Source organism: Felis catus, chromosome B4 (genome assembly GCF_018350175.1).
Source record: "Felis catus isolate Fca126 chromosome B4, F.catus_Fca126_mat1.0, whole genome shotgun sequence".
Taxonomy (NCBI): domain Eukaryota; kingdom Metazoa; phylum Chordata; class Mammalia; order Carnivora; family Felidae; genus Felis; species Felis catus.
The window spans coordinates 134,457,845-134,479,045 of NC_058374.1; the positions used below are offsets into that span (position 1 = coordinate 134,457,845).

The following is a 21,201-nucleotide window of genomic DNA, read 5'->3' on the forward strand; positions in this document are numbered from 1 at the left end:
CAGCCCTCCCTCAAAGTGTGCAACAACCGCATGGACCCACATTCCTCCTTCCTCCATGCTTAGGCGGTACCCTCCCTGGCAGGCCTGTGTGGCACCGAAATCTGCCCGGTCACCACCCCTAAGCTCCCTGGGCCGGGGCGGGGGGCAGGTGTAGTGTCTGGCTTCTCTCAGGGTCACCACGCCCCAGCCTCAGGCCTGGCACTGTGGGGGCAGCTGGGTTTGTTGAGTGAAGGCACGCTGCATGAGGCCTCTTGTGGCCCGCCCTCCTCCCTTCCCCCGCTGTAGCCCTGTGCCCACCTGCTCCAGGCCACTGCTGTTCAGGAAGAGGTGCCGCAGTGACTGGCCCACAGACCGGAAGGCGCCATCCGGCAGAGCCTCGAGAGGGTTCCCCGAGAGCTGCAGCTCCAGGAGGGCAGGCAGCCCCTCCAAGGCCCCAGTGGGCACCTCTCGCAGTTGGTTCCTGTCAAGGTGCAGCTTCTCCAGCTCTCCAGCCGGGCCCACTGCCCCGGGGGCCACTTGGGCGATGCGGTTGCCGCTCAGGTAGAGCCAGCGCAAGGCCTGTGTGCCTGCCAGGTCCCCGGGTTCCAGGCGGTCCACGGCGTTGCTCTGCAGGTGCAGGGAAACGAGGCCGGGCACGGCGCGCAGGGCGGCCCCCGGCACTCGCCCGAAGCGGTTGCGCTCCAGGTACAGGTAGCCGAGGCGGGGGGCCCCCTCGAAGGCAGCAGCGCTGAGGCCCGAGAGCCGGTTGTCAGAGAGGTAGAGGTAGATCAGGCTGCCCAGCCCCGCCAGGGCGCCCGCCTCCAGCTCCGTGATGCCGCAGTGCTGCAGGTGCAGCGACACCAGGCGGCCCAGGCCCGGGAAGGCCGCCCGGGGCAGCACGGGGAAGCGGTTCCGCCTCAGGTCCAGGAGCTGGGTGTCGCCGGGGAAGCCGCGGGGCACGGCCTGCAGGCCGCGGCCCTCGCAGCCGCTGTGCCGGGACTCGGAGACGCACACGCAGGCCCGCGGGCAGGGCTCGGCCGCCCCGTCGTCCCCCTTGGAGGCGCCCTCGGGGGCGCGGGGCCGCGCGGCCGCCAGCAGCAGCTCTTCCTCCTCCTCCTCCGCCCTGCCTCCGGTGCAGCGCAGGTCTGAGGGCCTCAGGGCGTCCAGGGCCTCGCCTCGAAGGCGCCGGGGGCCCCGGCACGCGCCGTCCGCGCGCACACGCGCCCGCGCCAGCCACTCGAGCAGCGGCCGGGCCTGGCAGCCGCACCACAGAGGGTTCCCCTGCAGCCTCAGCCGGCGCAGCTGCCCGGGGCCCTGCAGGGGCGGCAGGGTGTCCAGCTGGTTCCCACGGAGGTCCAGCGTGTGCAGGCGCGGGCAGCGGGCGAAGGCCCTGGGCTCCAGGGTCTGCAGGGCGCCGTGGTCCAGCGTCAGCTCCCGGAGCCCCGGCAGCGCCAGCCCGTCCTCCTCGCCCACGTAGGTGAAGGGGTTGTGGCCCAGCTCGAGCCGGGCCAGGGCGCGGGCCTGGGCCAAGGCTGCCCCCGGCAGGGCCTGCAGCTCGTTGTGGTGCAGGCTGAGCCGGCGCAGGGCGGGCAGGCCGGCCAGGGCCTCGGGGGCCAGCACGCTGAGCGCGTTGTGGGACAGCTGCAGCCAGCGGGCGCGCGCCAGCCCCTGGAAGGCCATGGCGGGCAGGTAGACGAGGGCGTTGTGGGCCAGGTTCAGGGTGGCCAGCGCACCCAGTGCCCCGAACGTGCCCGGCCGCAGCTCCTCCAGCATATTCCCCTGCAGCTCCAGCCGCTGCAGTGAGCCCAGCCCGTCCAGGGCTTCCTGGGGCAGCGAGCTCAGGCGGTTGGAGGCCAGGTTGAGGAGGAGCAGGCGGCCCAGGCCGCGGAAGGCGCCCTCGGCCACCAGCTCCACCTGGCAGTGCCGCAGGTCCAGATGTGTCAGGTAAGGCAGCTCCTGGAAGGCAGCTGGGGGGATCACCTTCAGCACGTTGCCTTGGAGGTCCAGCCGCTGAGTCAGCTGAGCGGGGAGAAGCAGGGGGGAGGCTGAGCGGCCCGTGCGCCTTGCCAACCTTGGCCTTGGCACGCACCGTTCCCTCACCTGGACGCTCCTCTCCCCCACACCTTTCCCTCGTTCTCTTCATCCTGCTCCCTGACACCTCCTCCAGGAAGCCTTCCTCCTTAGCCACCTGGGCACTTTTCACATTGAGCTGTCACTGCCCATGTACTTTCTCTCCTCTCCACTAGCTCCTGACTCCACAGAGCAGAGACCGTATCTTATTCCAGTATATCCCCTGTTCTCTCCAGTTCTCTCCCACAGGCTTTGTAGCTCATCCAGGACTTATCTTACAGGTCACCTACTTGTTCCAAACACATAGAACTTTAACTAGGTCGTCTCCCCAGTGTTGGTTGTTATTCCCGTGTTACAGACGTGAAGACTGAGGTTCAGAGAGGAAAAATGACTTGTCAAGGTCTCCCAGTTAGGCAGTGACAGATCCACTGGTGCCAACCCAGGTTCCCCCTGCTGTCCTCCCTGCCCCCCCGCCCCCCCCCCCCCCCCCCGCTGACCTCGGGGATGGCGGTTGGCACCTCAGTGAGGTTCTGGTGCCGACAGGCGACATGCCGCCTGGAATTGTCGCAAACGCACGTCTGTGGGCAGCGTTGGGCAGCCGCATGCCAAGCTGGGCCCGGTGGCAGCAGCAGGGGAAGCAGCAGCACCAAGGAGACGCTCTGGGTCCTGGGAGGGGGAGGGAGGGTCAGTTCACGGGGGCAGATGTCCCACGCTGTCCTTTCACCAAGCCCAGCTCCTGTTTCCAGAGCCCCTCGGACGTCTTTCTCCTTTGGCCCCAGGGAAAGTGTCATTGCCCTGAGCCTCACGACGCCCCGTGTGGCAGAGGCTCCATTCGCAGCCTGGCTTAACGCTGGAGGAAACTGAGGCTCAGAAAGGAGACCTGGCAAGTCCCTTCGACCATCTATCTGCCCCATGGCTCGATGAGTACTTGTTGAATGTGAGGATGAGCCAAGGGCTCAGAGGGTGTGCCGGGCTGTGGTGAGGCTCCGGGGTCCAGGGGAAGGCTGGGGCCTCCCAGTGTCAGGGTGGCAGAGAGAGAGGCAGCCAGGCCTCAGACAGATGTGGTGCCAGCTCCACGGTGGCGGGGAGCATACAGGCACCCACAGTGAGAAGACAGCCCGGCAGCCAGGGGGGAGCCAGGCCAGGCCCCAGTTTGTAAGGCAAGGCTTGGGGGACCAGGTACTGGGTCTGAGAGCCTCAGGGAGCCTTAGTTGGCAGGTGAGCAGGAGGCTTGGGCCTCTGTTTATGCCCCTGTTGTCCCTTCATCCTTGCCACCGCTCCAGTTCAGACTGGGGTGGGGGAGCTGAGCAGACAGACGGGCTTGGGCCGTGCTTTGGGCAGCTCTGTCCCCTTACCTGTCCATCGTCCCCCAACTTCTCCACCCATTACCCAAGTGGACCCCTTGGCCTCACAACTACACCCACTGCTTGTCACTTCTTAGGGATGACTGTGCCCCAGGGCTCTCCTGGCTCCCCCACCCCATGCTTTGCCCACCACCAACCAGAGGGAACTTTCCAAAATGCAGACGGACCCTGACGCCACCAGCTGAGAACCTTCCAGCATCTCTGCACGGCCTTTGGTGGAAAGCCCTGACTCCTGATCCCACCTGGAATGTGCTCAAATTGTCCAGTGTCACCCTCGGCTCCCTGACCACAAACACACATGACAGACCTTCCTCCTCGCCACCCGACACCTAACTCGCCCAGCTCTTCCTTCTGTTCTCAGCTCACATCACAGCCTCTGGGCCGGGCCTCCACCCTCAGCCTCCCCAGCTCTGCTCACCGATGGTCACCATCTGTTGTTCAGTCTTCTAGAAGGCCGGGGCCGGTGACATCCTCCAGAGCCTGGGGTGAGGCCGAGGCTCCGGGTGGACAGGGGACGGGGCCCGTGGGGGCAGATCCCTCAGGGACAAGTGTCCAGGGCTCAGAGGCCTGCTGAGCTCTCAGACAAGCCCTGGAGGACTAGCCCACGGGAGCTCGCTGGAGCAGCTGCACTCCATTCACCCTCTTCCTCAGAAACCGCTTCAGGGACACCCTCGGGGGATCTCTCCCCCCAGCAGATCCCATAGCCCCTGTCCCCCAAGCCCTCAGAGGCCCAGAGAGGGCCAGGAGCTTGCCCGCAGCCCCTCAGCTTCTCTAAACACCCCCTTCTGCCCCCAGGGCCCAAACACTCACCCCTCCATGCCGTCCGGCTCACACTGCCAGTCGGCCTGGATGCCGCGGGAGCCCCCCTCCCTGGCCCGCAGGCCTGGCAGCAGGGACAGGGCTGAATGGGAGGCATTGTGGGCAGTCCAGCCGGAGGCTGAGGTGAAGGAGGGGCGGGCAGGGGCGGGAGCGGCGGCTGGAGTTACAGGGCCTCCTGCCCGGCGCCGGCTCAGGGCTCCGGATGGTGGCCCGGGCCTGAGAGCCCAGCCTGGGCAGCTGGTCCCGGGCTGGCTGGCAGGGAGCTTCTAGCGGCCAGCCTGTGGGTCCCGGCCCTGGGCTCCCTCCCAGCTGTGGGCTGTCCCGTCGGGCTGCCCCTCACTAGCCTCAGTTCCCTGCTCTGTGAAAAACAATATTAGTAAGTAGCTCACAGGGTTGCCGTGGGGGTCCAGGAAGGTGCCTGGAACATAGTAGGTGCTCAAGAATGGTTACCTCAGTCCTTTCTGTTTCACACATTTACATACAGTGTTTAACACCGTACAGACAATATTCTGCAATTTTTTTTCACCTAACATCAAATTATCAGGAGTGATCCTGGTTGATTCTTCTTAGTCGTGTTTTAACTGTTGTCTAATATTCCATTGTATACAGGTGGCAACTCCGCTTATCCGTTAATCTTGGAGATTTTGGTCGCCTCCAACTTTGTTACAAACGATACTGTAAAAACAATGTCCAAATACTTACCTTCCTGGACACACTTGCAAAGTTCATCTCAATCATAGCAAACTTCAACATATCCTGGGATTGTTCAGATCCATGTTTCTGGTGCATTTGCTTCTGTCATTATTCAGTTTGCTTGGGTTTGGTTTTGTTTTGAACCAGAAATGGCGCCACACCACACAGACTTCTGCATGTGCTTTATTTCACTCAGCAGATCTCATGCCAGTGGCATCACTGAGTGTGAACTCCTCTAGGTGCTTTTTTTTCCATTCGACATGTCTGTGGGCTTCATCTGTGATGCATATTTTAAGAATGTGTTTATTTTCATCTTTATATGCCATTTCAGCACTCCATTCCATAAATAGTCCACAGCAGTGGCATGGGGGCAGAGGTAGCAGAGCCATCTGCCCCAGATGCAGGCAATAAGGGGGTGTGCTGTCCGTAGGGAACTTCAATGCAATGAGACCCACTGGTTTGCTTTTTATTGTCATCACGTGCTGGCTGACGATTCTAAACAACGCCAGTGCTAAAATATTCCTCCCTGCTTAGGCGGAGGATTCTCACCTCCACCTTTTTTTTTTTTTTTTCTTAATGTTTATTTTTTGAGAAAGAGAGCACGAGCAGGGGAGGGGCAGAGAGAGAGGGAGACACAGAGTCCGAAGCGGGCTCCAGCTCTGAGCTGTCAGCACAGAGCCAGATGCAGGACTCGAACTCACAAACACAAGGTCGTGACCTGAGCTGAAGTCGGACGCTTAACTGACTGAGCCACCCAGGCAACAATCCATTCCACTCTTGGACATTTGGGTTGCTTCCAGGGTGAGCCTATTATGGAGAGCGCGGTTTCCCATGTTTGCGTTGTCTTTTGGAGAACATGGCGAGACCTGTCTCTGTCGGGATATACTTACAGGTGGAACTTCTGGTGTTAGAATATGCTTATTTTCAGCTTCAGTGGATACTGCCGAAGTTTCTCAAAGTGTTTGTACCGATTTACACTTTCCCAGCAGTGTCCCAGCAGTGTGGGACTTCCGTTGCTCCACACTGTCACCAGTGCTTGCTATGGTCTGTCTTGTACCTTAGCCATCCTAGTGAGGGTAGGACAGCATTACGGGATGATTCTAATGTGCGTTTCTCTGAAGACTAATGAAAGTAAGCACCTATTCATATGCTTTATTGTGAAGCCCCCAAACCTTTTGTTCGTTTTGCTATTGTCTTATTAACTTGTAGGAACTCTATATATTCTGAATTATTTTTTTAGTTTATTTATTTAGAAAGAGCATGAACAGGTGGGGGCAGAGTGGGGGAGGACCCCAAGCAGGCTCCACACTGTCAGTGAAGAGCCCGTTGTGGGGCTCGAACCCACAAACCATGAGATCATGACCTGAGCTGAAACCAAGAGTTGGGTCCTTAACTGACTGAGCCACCCAGGAGCCCCTCTGAATTATTTTAGAATATATATTGCAGAGGTGCCCGGCTGGCTCAGTCGGTGGAGCATGCGCCTCTTGATCTTGGGGTCATAAGTTCCAGCCCCATGTTGGGCATAGAGATTACTTAATACAATCAGGGCATCTGGGCGGCTCAGTTGGTTAAGCATCTGACTTGGGCTCAGGTCATGATCTCATGGTTCATGAAAGTTTGAGCCTCACATCACACTCTGCGCTCAGTGAAATTCGTTTATTAACATGAATGCAGACAGCTCCTGCATCTGCTGTATTCACTGCCACACATTAAGAAAAAAATTTTTAAGCTTTTAAGTAATCTCTATACACCCAATATGGGGCTCGAACTCACAACCCCGAGACCAAGAGTTGCGTGCTCTTCTGACTGAGCCAGCCAGGCGCCCCTTAACTGCTGATTATCTCATTGCATGCACACCCTGTAATTAACCATTCTTTTCCCAATGGACATTTAGGTTATTAATTTCCTGGAATCCTTTATTAAGTTGCCCTTATAACTTGTCGCCTCGTATACACACAAAACGGTTTCTCTAAGGTAGATCCTTAGAAATGGAATTTGAGGTCACAGGCTACACATACCCTCACCTTTTTTAGTATCTGCCAAATTGTTATCTAAAGTGGTTTTATTAGTTTGACATCCCTCCAGCAACATACAAAATGTAGCAGATTCATTGCTTTCCTGATGTCACCTCTATGTGACATTTGCCAGTCTGGTCCAAAATGATGCCTCTGTGGTTTTGTTTTCATTTCCTTAATTACCAGTAACGTTGTTTGCTTTTCACACTTCATCACCTGTGAACTCTGTTCATATCCTGTGCCCGGTTTTCAATTGGATGTATTATTCTCAACACTAACTCTTATATGTAAGTCACAGTGTCTTTTTGTACTTGATCACCTTGCCAGTTCTCATGGTATTTTTGGTTGTTATTCACGTTCTATTTTGACAGAGGCAAATTTCCTTGTGGCTTGTGCTTTTGGCGTGTCAGAAAATGCTCATGTGTTGCAGCATCCGGTGGCTCAGTCAGTTAAGTGTCCGACTCTTGATTTCAGCTCAGGTCATGATCTCATCTCACAATTCATGAGATCAAGCCCCGCATCGAGCTGTGCACTGACATCGTGGAGCCTGCTTGGGATCCTCTCTCTGCCCCTCCCCAGCTTGTATACATGCTCTCTTTCAAAATTAAAATAAACATTAAAAAAATTATTTTTTAATATTTATTTTTTGAGAGAGAGAGAGAGAGAGAGAGAGAGAGAGAGAGAGAGAGAGAGAGAATGTGAGCGGGGGAGGGGCAGAGAGAGAGGGAGACAGAGTCCGAAGCAGGCTGCAGGCTCTGAGGTGTCAGCACAGAGCCTGATGTGGGGCTCGAACCCACAAACTGTGAGATCATGACCTGAGTCAAAGTCGGACGCTCAACCGACTGAGCCACCCAAGGCGCCCCTAAAAAATTTTTTTTAAATGCTCTTGTGTTCTACTTCCTTAAAAAAAATCTATGGCTGGTAAATGGATGGATGAGGATCACTCTGAACGTTGCAGACAACTGTGCTTCCACCCCATCCTGGCCCCTGCCATCCCCAGACCACCGCCCACCCTGAATGCAGGGTTTATCACATACAAGCATATGCTGAAGATCTTCACCCGACATCCGGATTCATCCGTGGTATGCATGTAGCTAGAGCTGATGCGTTGGCTCTCGGTCGTCCAACCCTACACTGCATAGCTTTGCATCTGACCCGTGTTCCTGATGTTGGCCAGAGGCCTTTCTGGGTTCTTGTTATCAGGAAGTGCTGCTTGGGAGACCCTTTGGCCATGCTTCCTGGGGGTTTACTAGTTTGAGCTTCAGAATGGAACTATTGCTGGTTTAGCCCCAAGCCCATGATTGAACTCCCTTTGTGAGAACAGCCCGGTGATGAGCGGGCCTTTCGTACGTGGCGGTTACGCACTGTCTAGGCTGAGGCACCTCTGCCCTTGCAGATTCCAAGTCATGGTGCTCAGGGACCCGGAGCCTGTGCAGTCTCGGGACTAGCTGTAGCTCTTGGGAGCGTCTGAGTCAGAAAAATTCCAAAGGCTACACGGCTCTCTCGGTACACAGTGGAGACCTGACCTTGGAGCTAGTCTGAAGGACCGAGTAGGGCTGGGCCTACACTCCTGGGACCACAGGATTCTCCTCAGTGTGTGGCCCCGAGAAGCCAGGAGTGCTGAGCCGCTGCAAGGTTAAGTGAGATCTGTGGGGCTCTTCTCAGACCGAAGCTCACACTCACGTAACCTAGGAGGCACCAAGGGCCAGCTCCAGGCAGCCTGGAGGGAAGAGCCAGGCCCCAACTCAGCCCTGAACCTCAGTCTCTCCTTCTGTTCAATTATCACTCGTGAGAAGTTGTACTCGAATCTGAAGACTCAGGTCTTGCATCCCTAACTCTTTAAGACTTCCCTGGCCTCACTGCCCACCATTCTGACACTGGACCACCGTTGTTGGTCTCCTACACCACAGTGGGAACCCCTGCCCAAAGCTGCAGCTGTGGCCCCAGAGCTCAAAACAGGGCCTAACAAAGGGGTGGGGGTCAATTGGACATCCACCGGCCTTCTGCCACATCGCCTCACATGGAGGGTAGGAGGGCAAGGCACGGGCATCTCCTCCACCACCTGGTCAAGAAAGACGTTACCTGGGCACCTGGGTAGCTCAGTCAGTTAGGTGTCTGACTTTAGCTCAGGTCATGATCTCCCAGTTTGCAGGTTTGAGCCCCGCATCGGGATCTGTGCTGACCGCTCAGAGCCTGGAACCTGCTTTGGATTCTGTGTCTCCCTCTCTCTCTCTGCGCCCACCCCCCCACATGCTCTCTTTCTCAAAAATAAACATTAAAGGGGCACCTGGGTGGCTCAGTCAGTTAAGTGACGACTTCGGCTCAGGTCATGATCTCACGGTTTGTGAGTTCGAGCCCCACATCGGGCTCTGTGCTGTCAGCTCAGAGCCTGGAGCCTGCTTCAGATTCTGTGTCTTCCTCTCTCTCTGCCCTTCCCCAATTCGCACTCTCTTTCTCTCAAAAGAAATAAAACATTAAAAAAAACAATTAAAAAAAAAAAAAAGATGTTGCCTGAGTGGTCCACAGCCAAGAAGGAAGCGCTGTCCCCTAAGAAACTTTGGAGGGGCCTCTTAATCCTGTGGGAGACACGGGTTCCCCAAGTGTGCCTGCTGTCTAAGGAGGGCCCTAAGGAGGGTCCGCTTAGCTGTGCTTGTACCACGTGTAGCAAAGGGAGGAGGGAAGGCCCCCAAGGGAGGTGCCCTCCATTCCAAGCCTGGAGCCTGATACCCTGTGGCAGCTTCCCAGCCAAGCTCAACCCTGCAAGGTGACCTTGCTAGACAGACCCAGGAGGCTCCTGACTGTGCAGCCAGTGGGTTTTGTGGCAAAATCTGGACAGTGTCTGGCTTAGGTCCATAAATGGAGTGATGCAGGGGCCAGCAGCCCAAAGGCTAGGTCAAGGGTAAGATGGTGCTGAGCAGATGGAAACAGGCCCAATTCAGGGCCCTCAGTGCCCAGAGAGGAAGGGCCTCCCATCCTCCCTGGCCCCCAGGAATGGCTGTCCCCTGCTGAGCACCAACCAGCCAGCTGTTAAAAGGGGAGCTGGCACAACTGGATACATCTGGGCCTGGGCAGGAGAGGCTGCCCCATGGGACAAGGCTGGCACAGGAGCTCCTCTGGTGATGGACAACAGACGGAGGTGGGACTCTGGGCATTAAGGCCCTGAGAACCGCCCACTTAAGGGTTGAAAGACTTTTCAGTCTCCACAGTTGCCACACATGACTTTATTTGTGAAGCCCCGGGCACAGCCCAGACACACAAAGAGCACAAAGGGGAAAGCACAGAGCGTCAGGGGGCAGCTCCAGCCAAATCCCCACCCTGTCTGGGTTCTTTAAGAGCACCCGAGCTGCAGCTCACGCTCAGTGGGCCCCACCCCTGCCCCTGGGCCGGAGAACAGACTTGGGCCAGCCAAAGAGCCCCCTCCAGCGTGGCCCTCGGGCCAGTCACAGACATCTCAGCAGCCAGGAGCAGGCCCCATGGGTCTGGAGCCAGCATCATCTACCCGCGACTCCTGCTCCTAGACACCCAGTGTTGCCACTGGCTTTTCTTCCTGTCCACGTGGCACGGGAACCAGGGCCTTGCCTTCTACTGATTGCCCCACAGCCCCACATGGTGGCAGTCGCTGCCCCTCAGGATGCAGAGATCAATACAGCAGGGATGGACAATGGGGATGACAATGGCTTTAGGACCAGGGCTTAGTGACAGGAAGCAAAGGCAGCACTAAGTGAGCAGCCCCAGGCAGGGCATGAAGCGCAGCCCGGCCACAGCACAGAGGGAGGGGACAGTGCACAGACCGCAATTCCCTAGGCGCTGGCGCAGCCCAGAAGGGTAAGGAAGGCAAGGTGGGAGGGGACTGCCACAGGGCCTGGAGCTGGAGGCACGCATCAGCAGAGCGCCCCCAGGTGGTAACAAGTTTAATGGCAGAGCAGCTCTCAGCCCTTTCATGGGGGGGGGGGGGGGGGGCAGCTCCTCTCCAGCGGGACCAGGAACAGTCCAGCAGGGAGACATTAAAAACCCAAACCCCAACAGGAAGCACACACCTGCACACACACCACACCGACACACATACTCAGGGACTGACATGACGCACGAGACAAAGACTCTCCCTGCCTCTGGCCAGAGTCCTTCATCTGAGTCCCTTCCCAAGTCACTGGTTCAGGCCAAGGGGTGGGGAGAGGTCGGTTTCGCATCTACACCTTGTACAGCGTCTGCAGCAGGTTGTGGCGGGCAAAGGAGCAGGCCTCCAGGGCACCGTTGGGCCTGTGGGGAAAGAAGGGTCAGTGCAGGGGGTGGGAGGGCACGACACACACCACTGGGGCCCAGGGAGTTCAGGCTGCAGCAGGGGCCAGTTTCCCACCTATGGAGAGGGAGTGGGGGCCATTTCTGAGGCTAAAAACATGCCAGCATCCAGTTTTCTAACTTTCAGGATGACTTTTCCAGGAGGTGGGGGCGGGCGGGAGTGGGGGGTGAAACTCAGAGGTGGCAGCACACCCAAGGCCGCTCAGCCCAGACTTGGCCAGAACGCAGGCCTCTGCTCTCCACCAGGCAGCCCTTCCCAGGGCGTCCTCACAGACCCTACAGTGCCACCTGGGCCCTCACGAGTAATGGGCTGGCCACTGTCACCACTGAGATCATTAACGTCACTACACAGGAAGAACGTGGGCGAGACATCCAGGGGGCCAGGCGAGTGTGGGGCGCAGCCAGGACCCGCAGCCCACAGACACCTTAGTCTAGCGCAGCTGTGAGACCCCACACCATGTGGCCAGTTGAGGGAGGAAAGATGTGCCTGTCACTTCAAGGCCACTCGGTCACCTCAAAGAAGATCTAAGGGACAGCTTTTACAAATCCCCGTTTTAAAGTGGTATAGACTGAGGCCTACACTGAGGGCGGGCAGGCGGCTGAAGGAGGCACCTGTGACAGACCAACAAGGGCAAGGGCTTCTTCTCAGAATAAAAGAAGGCCCAAGGGAAAAATGCTGACTAGAAGCTGAAGGGGACAAAAGGAGCCGGACTTTTGTGGGGCGGGCGGGGGGGGGGGGGGGGAAGGGAGGCAGGGACTAGGGCCACTGACTGGAGATGCTCCAGCGAGCTAAGAGCTGGGGTCAAGGCGATGTCCCCTGCTGTGGGAACAGGCATGGGGAGAATGCAGCTTGCTGGGAAGTCGGGGCCATGAGACGTGCGGCCACAGTGAGGGCTCGCGCTGGACTCTGGCAGAGGGGCCATGCACTCAGCTCTACACCCGTGAGGTTCAAACTCATGACCCCGAGATCAAGAATCGCACGCGCCGCCGACTGAGCCTGCCTGGCACCCCTCAGCCCGGCTTTTCACTCGGGCCAGTCCACCTGCAACAGAATGGGTGGCCTGGGCAGCCGCAGTGGCGAGGGGCAGGTGTGGAGGCAGGCAGGTGGGCAGACATGCGAGAGCGTGAGGCCTGAGGAGGCAGTGCTGTGCGCAGGGAACCGCAAGATGCCGCGGTGGCGGAGAGGCCACGGTGCGAACAGTCCCAGAAGCCAGCCAGCGTTCCTCACTGTGCCCTGAGCCAGGCCACCCCCGACACTTCACACACCCAGGCACGCCCGATGGCACGAGCCACACGTATGTCACCCCCACTCTCCCGCCAAGGCGAGGGGGAGTTTCTGTCTCTCTCCTGCCTCACTCCCACTTCCCTCCCAAAGCACCGGATTCACGGTAAGTACGGGTGGTCAGAGCCCCCAGAGACCACCTCATTCAGCAACTTGGTGGGGCAGATGGGAAGACTGAGGCCTGAGGAGGGCCAGAGGTCGGCTGGGGCTACACAGGGCCCCAGTGAGAGCAGGGGACAAGCCTTCTGACTCATCCCTGGTGGGCACTGGAGTCTGAATGCTCCTTGTTATCCAGCTATGGCTACTGCCCCACCAGGCGCCAGGACCCTCCTCCAGGACACGGCCAAGATTTCCAGGTCTCTGGGCATTTGGCATTCGCAGGGGAGGGGCCTGTGGCTGCGGAAGACGGGTGTGACAGGCCCCTTCAGCCTCAGCCCTGTAGCTGAGAGAATGGACACAGAACTGCTCGCAGAGACATCCCGGAGTACAGGACCTTGAGCACCAGGGCGACCATGGGCAAACTCCTCCCCTCCTGTGCTGTTTCCTCGTCTGGAAAATAGGGGCCTTTCCACGTTCTCTCTCTCAGGAAAAGACACTATTCCTGAGCCCCCTGTCCTCAGCTTGGCACAGGGGAGGAGAGACTGAAACATGGATGCTGAGAGCCCAGGAGGCATGAGGGTCTCTCATAGGCCTGAACGTGCAGGCCAGGGAAGCCTGCACTGACGAGGGGCCTGCAGACGCCGGAACCGGCTGCCGTGTGAGCCAATGAGGGCACACTCACTTGGTCATGAATGCCAGCAGCAGGGGTGCGAGGGCCTTGGGGAAGTAGTCCTGCTGCACCATGTGGTTCAATGCCATCAGAGGGCCATACAAGTTGGCAATGGCCTTGACCTTGTCTTCACTCTGTAAGGGGAACACAGAGCACAAACAGGGTGAGTGAGCTACAGGGCCACCGGGGTTTGGGGTGCTGTAGGTCTCCACCACCAGCCCCCTGCCCAGAGAGCCCCATGGCCAAGGTCAAGCTGAACCCCATCACCAAGGCGAGGCTGCTTAAGCAGACCCAGAGACAGGGTGGGTGACAGGTCCCCCGACAGGACTCAAGGTGTGGGACGGGGTGGGTGGGTGGGCAGGTGTACCCCCTTCCTCCCCTGAAGCTGCACCTTGAGCAGACCCATGTGGATGAGAAGCCTGGTGAGGAAAGCATTGGAGTTGAAGGAGGATGAGCTGAAGGCCTTCTTCATCAAGGCATCTGCAAGACAGAAGCAGTAATGGGGCCACAAATGAGTTTGTGGCAGCAAATGGCTGGTCACCAGCCAAGGTCACGTAGCTCTGGCACACACAGGTTGGGTCCTTTCTTCTGCACTAATCAGGTGAGCACAGGGCAGCAAACCGTGGTCCCAGGCTGAGGGGACAGCCAGGAGAAGGGCTCAACCTACCAGCTGTGACACCTTGTCCTTCTCATGCTGACTTCACACACCGCAAAAGGGCTTGGGGACCTTGCACAACCAAGGTGGGGCAGGCAGGGGGCAAGTTTAAGTGAGGCAGATCACCCTGGGGGAGATTTCAGCGGTTCTGTAGAGGTGAGGGGGAATGAGCAGAGAAGGGAGGGGAAGGAGTGGCCGAGGGTCTATAGGCACTGTGTGGGCACACACTTCCGTGCTAGGCTGTTCTGGGAAACAATTCAGGTTACTTGTTCCCATCAATGCTCATGGGGATGGGACCTCAGGGAGCAGACTTAGTGACTCCATCTGGGCCTCGCCAGCCTACCCAGCCTTGCTCCCCACTGACCCTCCTGCCTCAATGCCACCCACAGGGCACCAATCCAGGAGAAAGCATCACGTTTCTCCACTCCTCTCTACTCTTCTCCACGTGCTGGGCCCTTCCTTCCCTGTCTGCCTTCCCAAGTCTGACCACACTGCAGAGCTCAGACATGCGTGGTCAAGTGGAAGGTGACAGGTGCTATGATGGAGGTAACAGGGAAAGGGGTAGCAAGGGAGGGTCATGACAGGACCAGAGATCTTGGGAAGCCTTGTGAAAGAAATGGGGAAAGCAGGCATCCTCCAGGGTTGCAGGTGGAGGGGACTGTGTGCAGAGGCTCAGGTGAGGACAAAAGCTCAGCTCTCTCATGGCCTCTCCTCTGAGAGGACTGCTCCCATCAGGGCCTTGGGGCTGTGACTATCTGGTCTTCCTACAGCAGACGCCTGGCTGAGTTCTAACTGTATGTAACTGTATGGCTTTGGAAAGGCCTCAGTTGCCCCATCTGCAAAAAATAGGAGAGCAGCCAGCCTACTCCGTGGCAGGAACCCAACAAAATAGGTAGGAGGGGGTGGAGAGCAGTACATACTTTAGTGTTGGAACAAGGGGTTCCAGCCACCGTAAATGTCATCTGAGCCCTGATGCAGCAAGAAGGCAGGGCCATCCGTGCCCCGCCCACCCCACATTACCTACTGCATCTTGCACTGCTGTCCTCACTGTGGCTTCATCCTTAAACACAGATGACACCTTCAGGAAGGCAGAGACCACCTTTTCCGGGTCAGATGTGTCAGTCTGAGAACACAAGAGACAATGGCTAGTCACCAGGGGCCAGAGCCCCAGGGAAGATGTGCCTGCACTCTGCTGCTGGCTTGGCTGGAAGAGGCCTTGGTGAGACACGGGCCTCTGGTGGGCAAAGATGGGTCCTGCCTCGCGCCCACACTGTCCCCTTCGAGCCAAGCATGGTCCGGTCCATGGCAGGTATGCAAAGCATACAGGGGGAGTGCATCAGTATTAAAATGGGTTATTCCCGTGACCCAGTGCTCCTCTTCTTATAATCTAACCTGAACAAAATAATCCAGGATATAGGCTAGACGTCATTCAACACAAGGAAGTTTAACTTCACCTAACTTCACTGGGGTGGAGACAGGTGGAAGCAACGTGAATGTCCAGAAACAATGTCTGAGTGCTATATCCACTCACTGGGGTAGCGGGCATGGTTCCTGACACAGGAGATGGCGAATGGTATTACATGAAAAAGTGGGCCTTTAATCTCATTTGTCAGGGAAAGAAACAGAGAAAACATGAAAAGGAAGTCAGCCAAAAGGCCAAGCCAGCTCTGAGAGCGGACACATTTTATTTCTCTGTATTTATCATTTAACTTCTCTGAAACCCTGCTGTCTCAGGTGTAACCCAGCGTAACAGGGTCTACGCTCTGGGCTGCCCAGAGGGTTACATAATAAAACCATGTCTGAGTACTCGGAGCAGTGCCTAGCCGACAGGAGGCACTGAACGGTCACCTCAATATGAATCAGGGAATGAGGAAGCGAACAAATGGATGAACAAGCCAGCGAACCAACAAACGAGTGAGGCGGGAGCAAGGGCACACTAAAGCACGTGACCTCCACAGGAGCCCTGGGCAGGACAGCTGTTCTAGAACACAGGAAGGAAGCCTAGGTGTGTGCACACGAGTGTGCTGGGAAAATGCCCCAGGTGTCACTAGGTGCAGCAGGCCTGACCTTCCTGCAGCCCAAGTGTGTTCCCGGTGGCGGGGTCCACTTCTGGAGGTTGACAGATACACTGGTCACAGTCATTTATGTGTATTTTTAAAATGTGGGGGAGGGGCCCTAGCTGGCTCAGTCTGAAGGAAGGGTATGCAACTCGATCTCGGGGTCGTGGGTTCGAGCCCCATGTGGGGCACAGAGACCACTTAATAAATAACACTTGGGAATGCAAGCTGGAGCAGCTACTCTGGAAAACAGTATGGAGGTTCCTCAAAAAACTAAAAATAGAACCACCCTACACCCCAGCAATTGCACTACTAGGCATTTATCCAAGGGATGCAGGTGTGCTGTTTCGAAGGGACACACACACCCCAGTGTTTATAGCAGCATTATCAACAATAGCCAAAGTATGGAAAGAGCCCAAATGCCCATTGACGGATGAATGGATAAAGAAGATGTGGTATATATATACAATGGAGTATTACTGGGCAATCAAAAAGAATGAAATCTTGCCATTTGCAACTATGTGGATGGAACTGGAGGGTATCCTGCTAAGTGAAATTAGTCAGAGAAAGACAAAAATCATATGACTTCACTCCTATGAGGACTTTAAGAGACAAAACAGATGAACATAAGGGAAGGGAAACAAAAATAATATAAAAACAGGGAGGGGGACAAAACAGAAGACACTCATAAATATGGAGAACAAACTGAGGGTTACAGGAGAGGTTGTGGGAGGGGGGATGGGCTAAATGGGTAAGAGGCACTAAGGAATCTACTCCTGAAATCATTGTTGCACTATATGTTAACTAATTTGGATGTAAATTTAGAAAAATAAAAAACAAAACAAGTTAAAAAAAAAAACAGCAAGGAAAAGTGGGCCAGCTGAGCCTGATTAGTATTGATTGGAATGTCTTGCCACCAATAAATTTGCCTATTGATGTCGAAAAATAAATAAATAACACTAAAACAAACGCACCTGGCAGTCCCCACTCCCGCTGACGGTGTCCCCTCCCAATCCCATGCTCTGCTCGTCCCCATCTCCACGGCACGCTGGGCTCAGAGGTTGGAAGTGTGGCCGCCTACCTGCTGGGCTATCAGCACGGAACTCTTGGGCCCAAGGCGCAGCAGCTTCTCTGGAGAGGGGAAAGCCAGGAAAGTGGAGACGTCTGCAGGAGGCGGGGAGGATAGCACGGGAGCTGGCTCCTGAGGGACAGGCGGCACAGGTGGCTCTGTGGAGGTCCGAACCCAGACTCCTCACCCAGAACATGCAACCTTCGCTCTAGGTAGTCAAGGCTCAGAGTCTTGGATTCTTCCTCCCACTCACGTGCAGCCCCCAAAGGGTGAGGGGCCCGCAGACGCCGACCCTTGCTGGCTCCTAGCATGGGAGCCTCTGGGATGGGGGCAAGCCACCTCCTTAGGCCAAGCGCCTCCTTGCCATGACATACGACATCCCAGAAGTGATGTAAGAAGTGCGTGGGGGCCAAAGTGGACCCCACCAGGAACTGGAGTCTAGCCCGGATAAGCACTGCTAGCGAGGTGCCCAGAGAAAAACTAAAAACTGGAAAGTGTCTAGCCACTTGTCGAAATGCTTCCATAAACCAGGAAAAAAGTGAAATTCAACATGAGTGTGGGGGTCCTCGTCCAACCTGTGGTTCGTCAGAGTTTTTAGTCAGGAGCTTATGAGGAAAAGGACACGGTAGCCCTGACTCCACCAGCCCTCCTGGCGAGGCGAAAGGACACCGAGTGTTCAAGCTGGACCAGTCTCCAGAAGGGGGGGCTGTCCCTGCAGGTCGCCAAGATGGGTAGGAAAAGAATTTCTATTTATGCCTATTTTTTACTCTCTTCTTTTAGAGATATTTATGTATGTTTCATACTAAACGGTACAGCCGCGTCATATATGCTATAATCACATCATGATGCGTAAGTGAATAAACGCATCTGTACTGGGATAAATATAAATATGGATGAATACAGCTATATTGGGATGACTTTTCCTTTTTCACTTACAGGGGTGCGCATTCAAAAATAGTTTGCACCCAATGTACTTAAGTGGATTCCACACCCACCGCCCCCGTGAAGATGTCCCAGGACTTCACATTCGAGAACCAGGGCTCTGATCCTGCCAAACGACAAGGAACTCACTCCACTGTTTGGGTCCAGAATCTTCCTTGATGGTGTGGATGACTCCTCTCCTTGCCCTTGCTGTGGCTCTTCTTCCTCCTCCTCCTCTTCCTCCTCCTCTTCCTCCTCTTCTTCCTCCTCCTCCTCTTCTCCGTCTTCTTCCTCCTCTTCCTCCTCCTCCTCCTCATCATCCTCACCCTCATCGTCACTGCAGAGGGGAGTTGGCTAAAGCAGACCCTCCCTGCCCAGAGGCCCATGTTGGCTCCGAGGCCTGGCTCCACAACCCACAGACCCCAATCAGGTGGGAGGGAGCCTACAGAGGATGGGGACGCCGCTGCTCCCAGGGTGAGGGCATGTGGGTCACCAGGGAGCCCATCATCCAACTCTCATCACCCAGGGAAGCCCATGTTGTGAACACGGAGAAACCACATATCCACCCTCGCCCGTAGTCCCCCACTGGGGAGACAGAAAAGGAAGAGAACAGTCCGTCACAGCTGAGGCCCAGGGCTTGGCATGAATACTGCCCAGGCTGAGACGCTGTATCTCACTGCTCACAGGAAGCTGTGGCTGGGGGGGGATGGGGATTTCTGGGACTGTGAGCCCCTCAAGGCCATCTGAGCCCCCAGTTCCTAGCAGCAACACAGGCATAGAACTGAGGGGACACAAGTGAGGGTCTGACAGGTGAATGAAGCCAACCTGGGGGCCAGAAGGGCAGAGGGAGCAGGTGCTGATGACGCAAACTGACTCCCACCCACACGGAGGAGGCAGCCCTGCCACCACGGCCATGGCCACAGCCCATGTGGCTCCGCAAACCCTGAACTCCCTGCTCTCTTGCATCAACCTCCTCCTTTCTGAACTCTGTCCCCAAGTCTGGTTCCACACCCCCATCGCCGCCCTGACCTCACTGCTACTCTACCCCATCTGTCAGCTCAGACCAAAGGTCATCCCTTCAGAAGCCTCCCCACCTCACCACTCCAAAGGGTGACCGCTCTCAGTCCTTCACTGTCTCTGAACATACAGGAACTTAATCATTCTTGGCCGCCCGTCCAACCAGAATGAAGTCCCACGAGTCAGAAACCTTCACTGTCTTATCCTTGTGCCCCTGATGCCTCGCACAGCATCTGACACATACAGGGGCTCAAACAATGGTTCCTAAATGAATAAAAGGAGAACCACAGCCCACAGCTCCCTACCTGAGGGAGGCCAGCACCTTGGCCATGTTGAAGCCGTCTAGCACCTCCTGGAGCTGCTCGCAGCCTTCTTCTCCCAGCGTGTTGCCTGCTCGCGGAGAGGAGGAACGGAGCGTCAGGATGGGCAGCAGGGCCCGCCCGGCAGGTGTGGGCCAAGGCCACCACTCCTATTACCATTGAGGTCCAGCTTCTCCAGCTCAGCCTTGTCGGCCACGGCCTCAGCAACGGCCAGAGCAGCATCTCTCTTGATTTCACAGAACGACAAGTTCAGCTCCTGAAAATAAGAGAAAGGAGTAGAGGCCAGCAGAACCACGTTCTCCTCTGAAGCCTGTTTTCCCCAAGGGAGGGTAAGGCAGGCTCTGAGCTCCAGCTGGGCACAGTGACAGCGACAATAATAATGCCAGTTAGCTAGCGATGCACCAGGTACTCAAGGCGCTCTCTTACACTATGCTATGATGACCTCCATGGCTCCCTCCTCCCATTTCCAAAATGATGAAACTGTGGCTCACGTCACACAGGTGAAGAGAATTGCACAAAATGAGAGAGATGTGGCAGGGCTGAGCCACAAACCCAGGCCCACCTGGCCTTAAACACCACACCCCTGCCACCCACGGCGGCAACCCCGAGTGTGGGGGAAGCCCAGACCCGAGGGGAAGACACGGGTGGCGCCGGCACCTTCAGCTTGGGCAGGCCCCCGCGCACGGCATCTGCAATGGCGACAGCACCCTTGGAGCGCACCAGGCAGTCCCCGAAGTTGATCACCTCCACCTGCCGCAAGGTCTTCAGCGTCTGCGAGGAGGAAGCAAAGGCCAGGGTGAGGGTGTAGGCCCCCCAGCAGCCCTCTGAGGGCCAACGGCACACCCCGTGTCAGCCTCCACACTGTCTTCCTCCATCCAGTCTGGCCTTCTCAGCACCTCACCAGCTTTTGTCACCTCCTGGCCTCTGGCTAACCTCCCTCCACTCTACTTCTGTTATATCCAGAACCTTCCTGAAGCATAAATCTGACCAAGTTGCACGCTAGCTTAAAACACTGCATGGCTGCCTATTACTCATGGGAGAGCCTCAGAATCAGCAAGGCCACGAGTTTTTGCCTCCCTCTCCTATCGTCTGACCCTCAGACACCTCCTGAACCTTGCCTGTTTCAAACCAGGACCCTCTCCCATGCTGCTGATCCCTTTGCCTGAAACACCCCTTTGTCCAAGGTCCATTTGTCTTATACAACTTGGCCAAAATGTGACCTCTTCCAGAAAGCCTGCCCTAAGTCTGATCTGAACTTCCTGTACATCCCCTACACTTGCAGATGCTTCTGCCAATCCCCCACAGCAGCAGGACTAGGCTTTTGTGGAGTCTTAGGGTCCAGCGAGGTCTTGACACCCAAACAGCCCTACGTTCACAGCCCTGCGCTGTCACAGGCCTCTCCCCTCCCTCCATGAACTAGGGACTCCTTGAAGGCAGAGTCTGACTCAACTCTGCATGGCCCACACTTGGCACAGGGCTGGGCACTGGACAGGGCTCGATAAATAGCTGATCAAAGAATCAATGAGAAAAGCAGTCGGGCTGGAACCATCTTCCATGCAGATTCTGAGAACTAATCCAGCACCAACAGCTGGGTTTACACAGAGGCAGCTCAGGAGGAAGGCAGTATGGACACTCAGAGCTGCCCAAAGAGAGCGCAGGTAAGCTTCTGACACATGGCCTGTTCTGTAATGTACCCATGAGGTACACATCCGGTGGGTGGGCAGAGCAGCTCACCTACTGATACGTGCATTAAAAAGGCAGCAGCCAGGGGCACCTGGGTGGCTCGGTTAAGCCTCCAACTCTTGGTTTCAGCTCAGGTCATGATCTTATGGTTGATGGGTTTGAGCCCCACAGTGGGCTCTGTGTGGAGCCTGT

At 56.5% G+C, this 21,201-nt stretch overlaps 2 protein-coding genes across 7 annotated transcripts in view; both read right to left on the reverse strand.

Annotated features, from left to right (window-relative positions):
* CHADL (chondroadherin like) overlaps positions 1-5,567 on the reverse strand; it is a 12,268-nt gene extending 6,701 nt beyond the window's left edge. Inside the window, exons 1-3 of one of the 2 annotated variants that reach the window (XM_045062433.1) lie at positions 4,224-5,567; positions 2,547-2,715; positions 298-1,998 (exon numbers count right to left, since the gene is read on the reverse strand). In XM_045062433.1, coding sequence (XP_044918368.1) covers positions 298-1,998; positions 2,547-2,715; positions 4,224-4,231 — 1,878 coding nt within the window. In that variant the 5' untranslated portion in view covers positions 4,232-5,567. The remainder of the gene's footprint in view (positions 1-297; positions 1,999-2,546; positions 2,716-4,223) is intronic. The other variant, XM_023257524.2, reaches the window with a different exon arrangement.
* A 4,579-nt stretch (positions 5,568-10,146) lies between these two features.
* RANGAP1 (Ran GTPase activating protein 1) overlaps positions 10,147-21,201 on the reverse strand; it is a 32,161-nt gene continuing 21,106 nt past the window's right edge. For 2 of the 5 annotated variants that reach the window (XM_011284242.4, XM_003989326.5), the window contains exons 8-16: positions 19,984-20,097; positions 19,483-19,582; positions 19,312-19,396; positions 18,140-18,326; positions 17,081-17,200; positions 14,963-15,065; positions 13,679-13,767; positions 13,300-13,421; positions 10,147-11,197 (exon numbers count right to left, since the gene is read on the reverse strand). In XM_011284242.4, coding sequence (XP_011282544.1) covers positions 11,128-11,197; positions 13,300-13,421; positions 13,679-13,767; positions 14,963-15,065; positions 17,081-17,200; positions 18,140-18,326; positions 19,312-19,396; positions 19,483-19,582; positions 19,984-20,097 — 990 coding nt within the window. In that variant the 3' untranslated portion in view covers positions 10,147-11,127. Of the gene's footprint in view, positions 11,198-13,299; positions 13,422-13,678; positions 13,768-14,962; positions 15,066-16,973; positions 17,227-18,139; positions 18,327-19,311; positions 19,397-19,482; positions 19,583-19,983; positions 20,098-21,201 lie in introns of those variants that run through there. The other 3 variants (XR_006601150.1, XR_006601151.1, XR_006601149.1) reach the window with 3 other exon arrangements.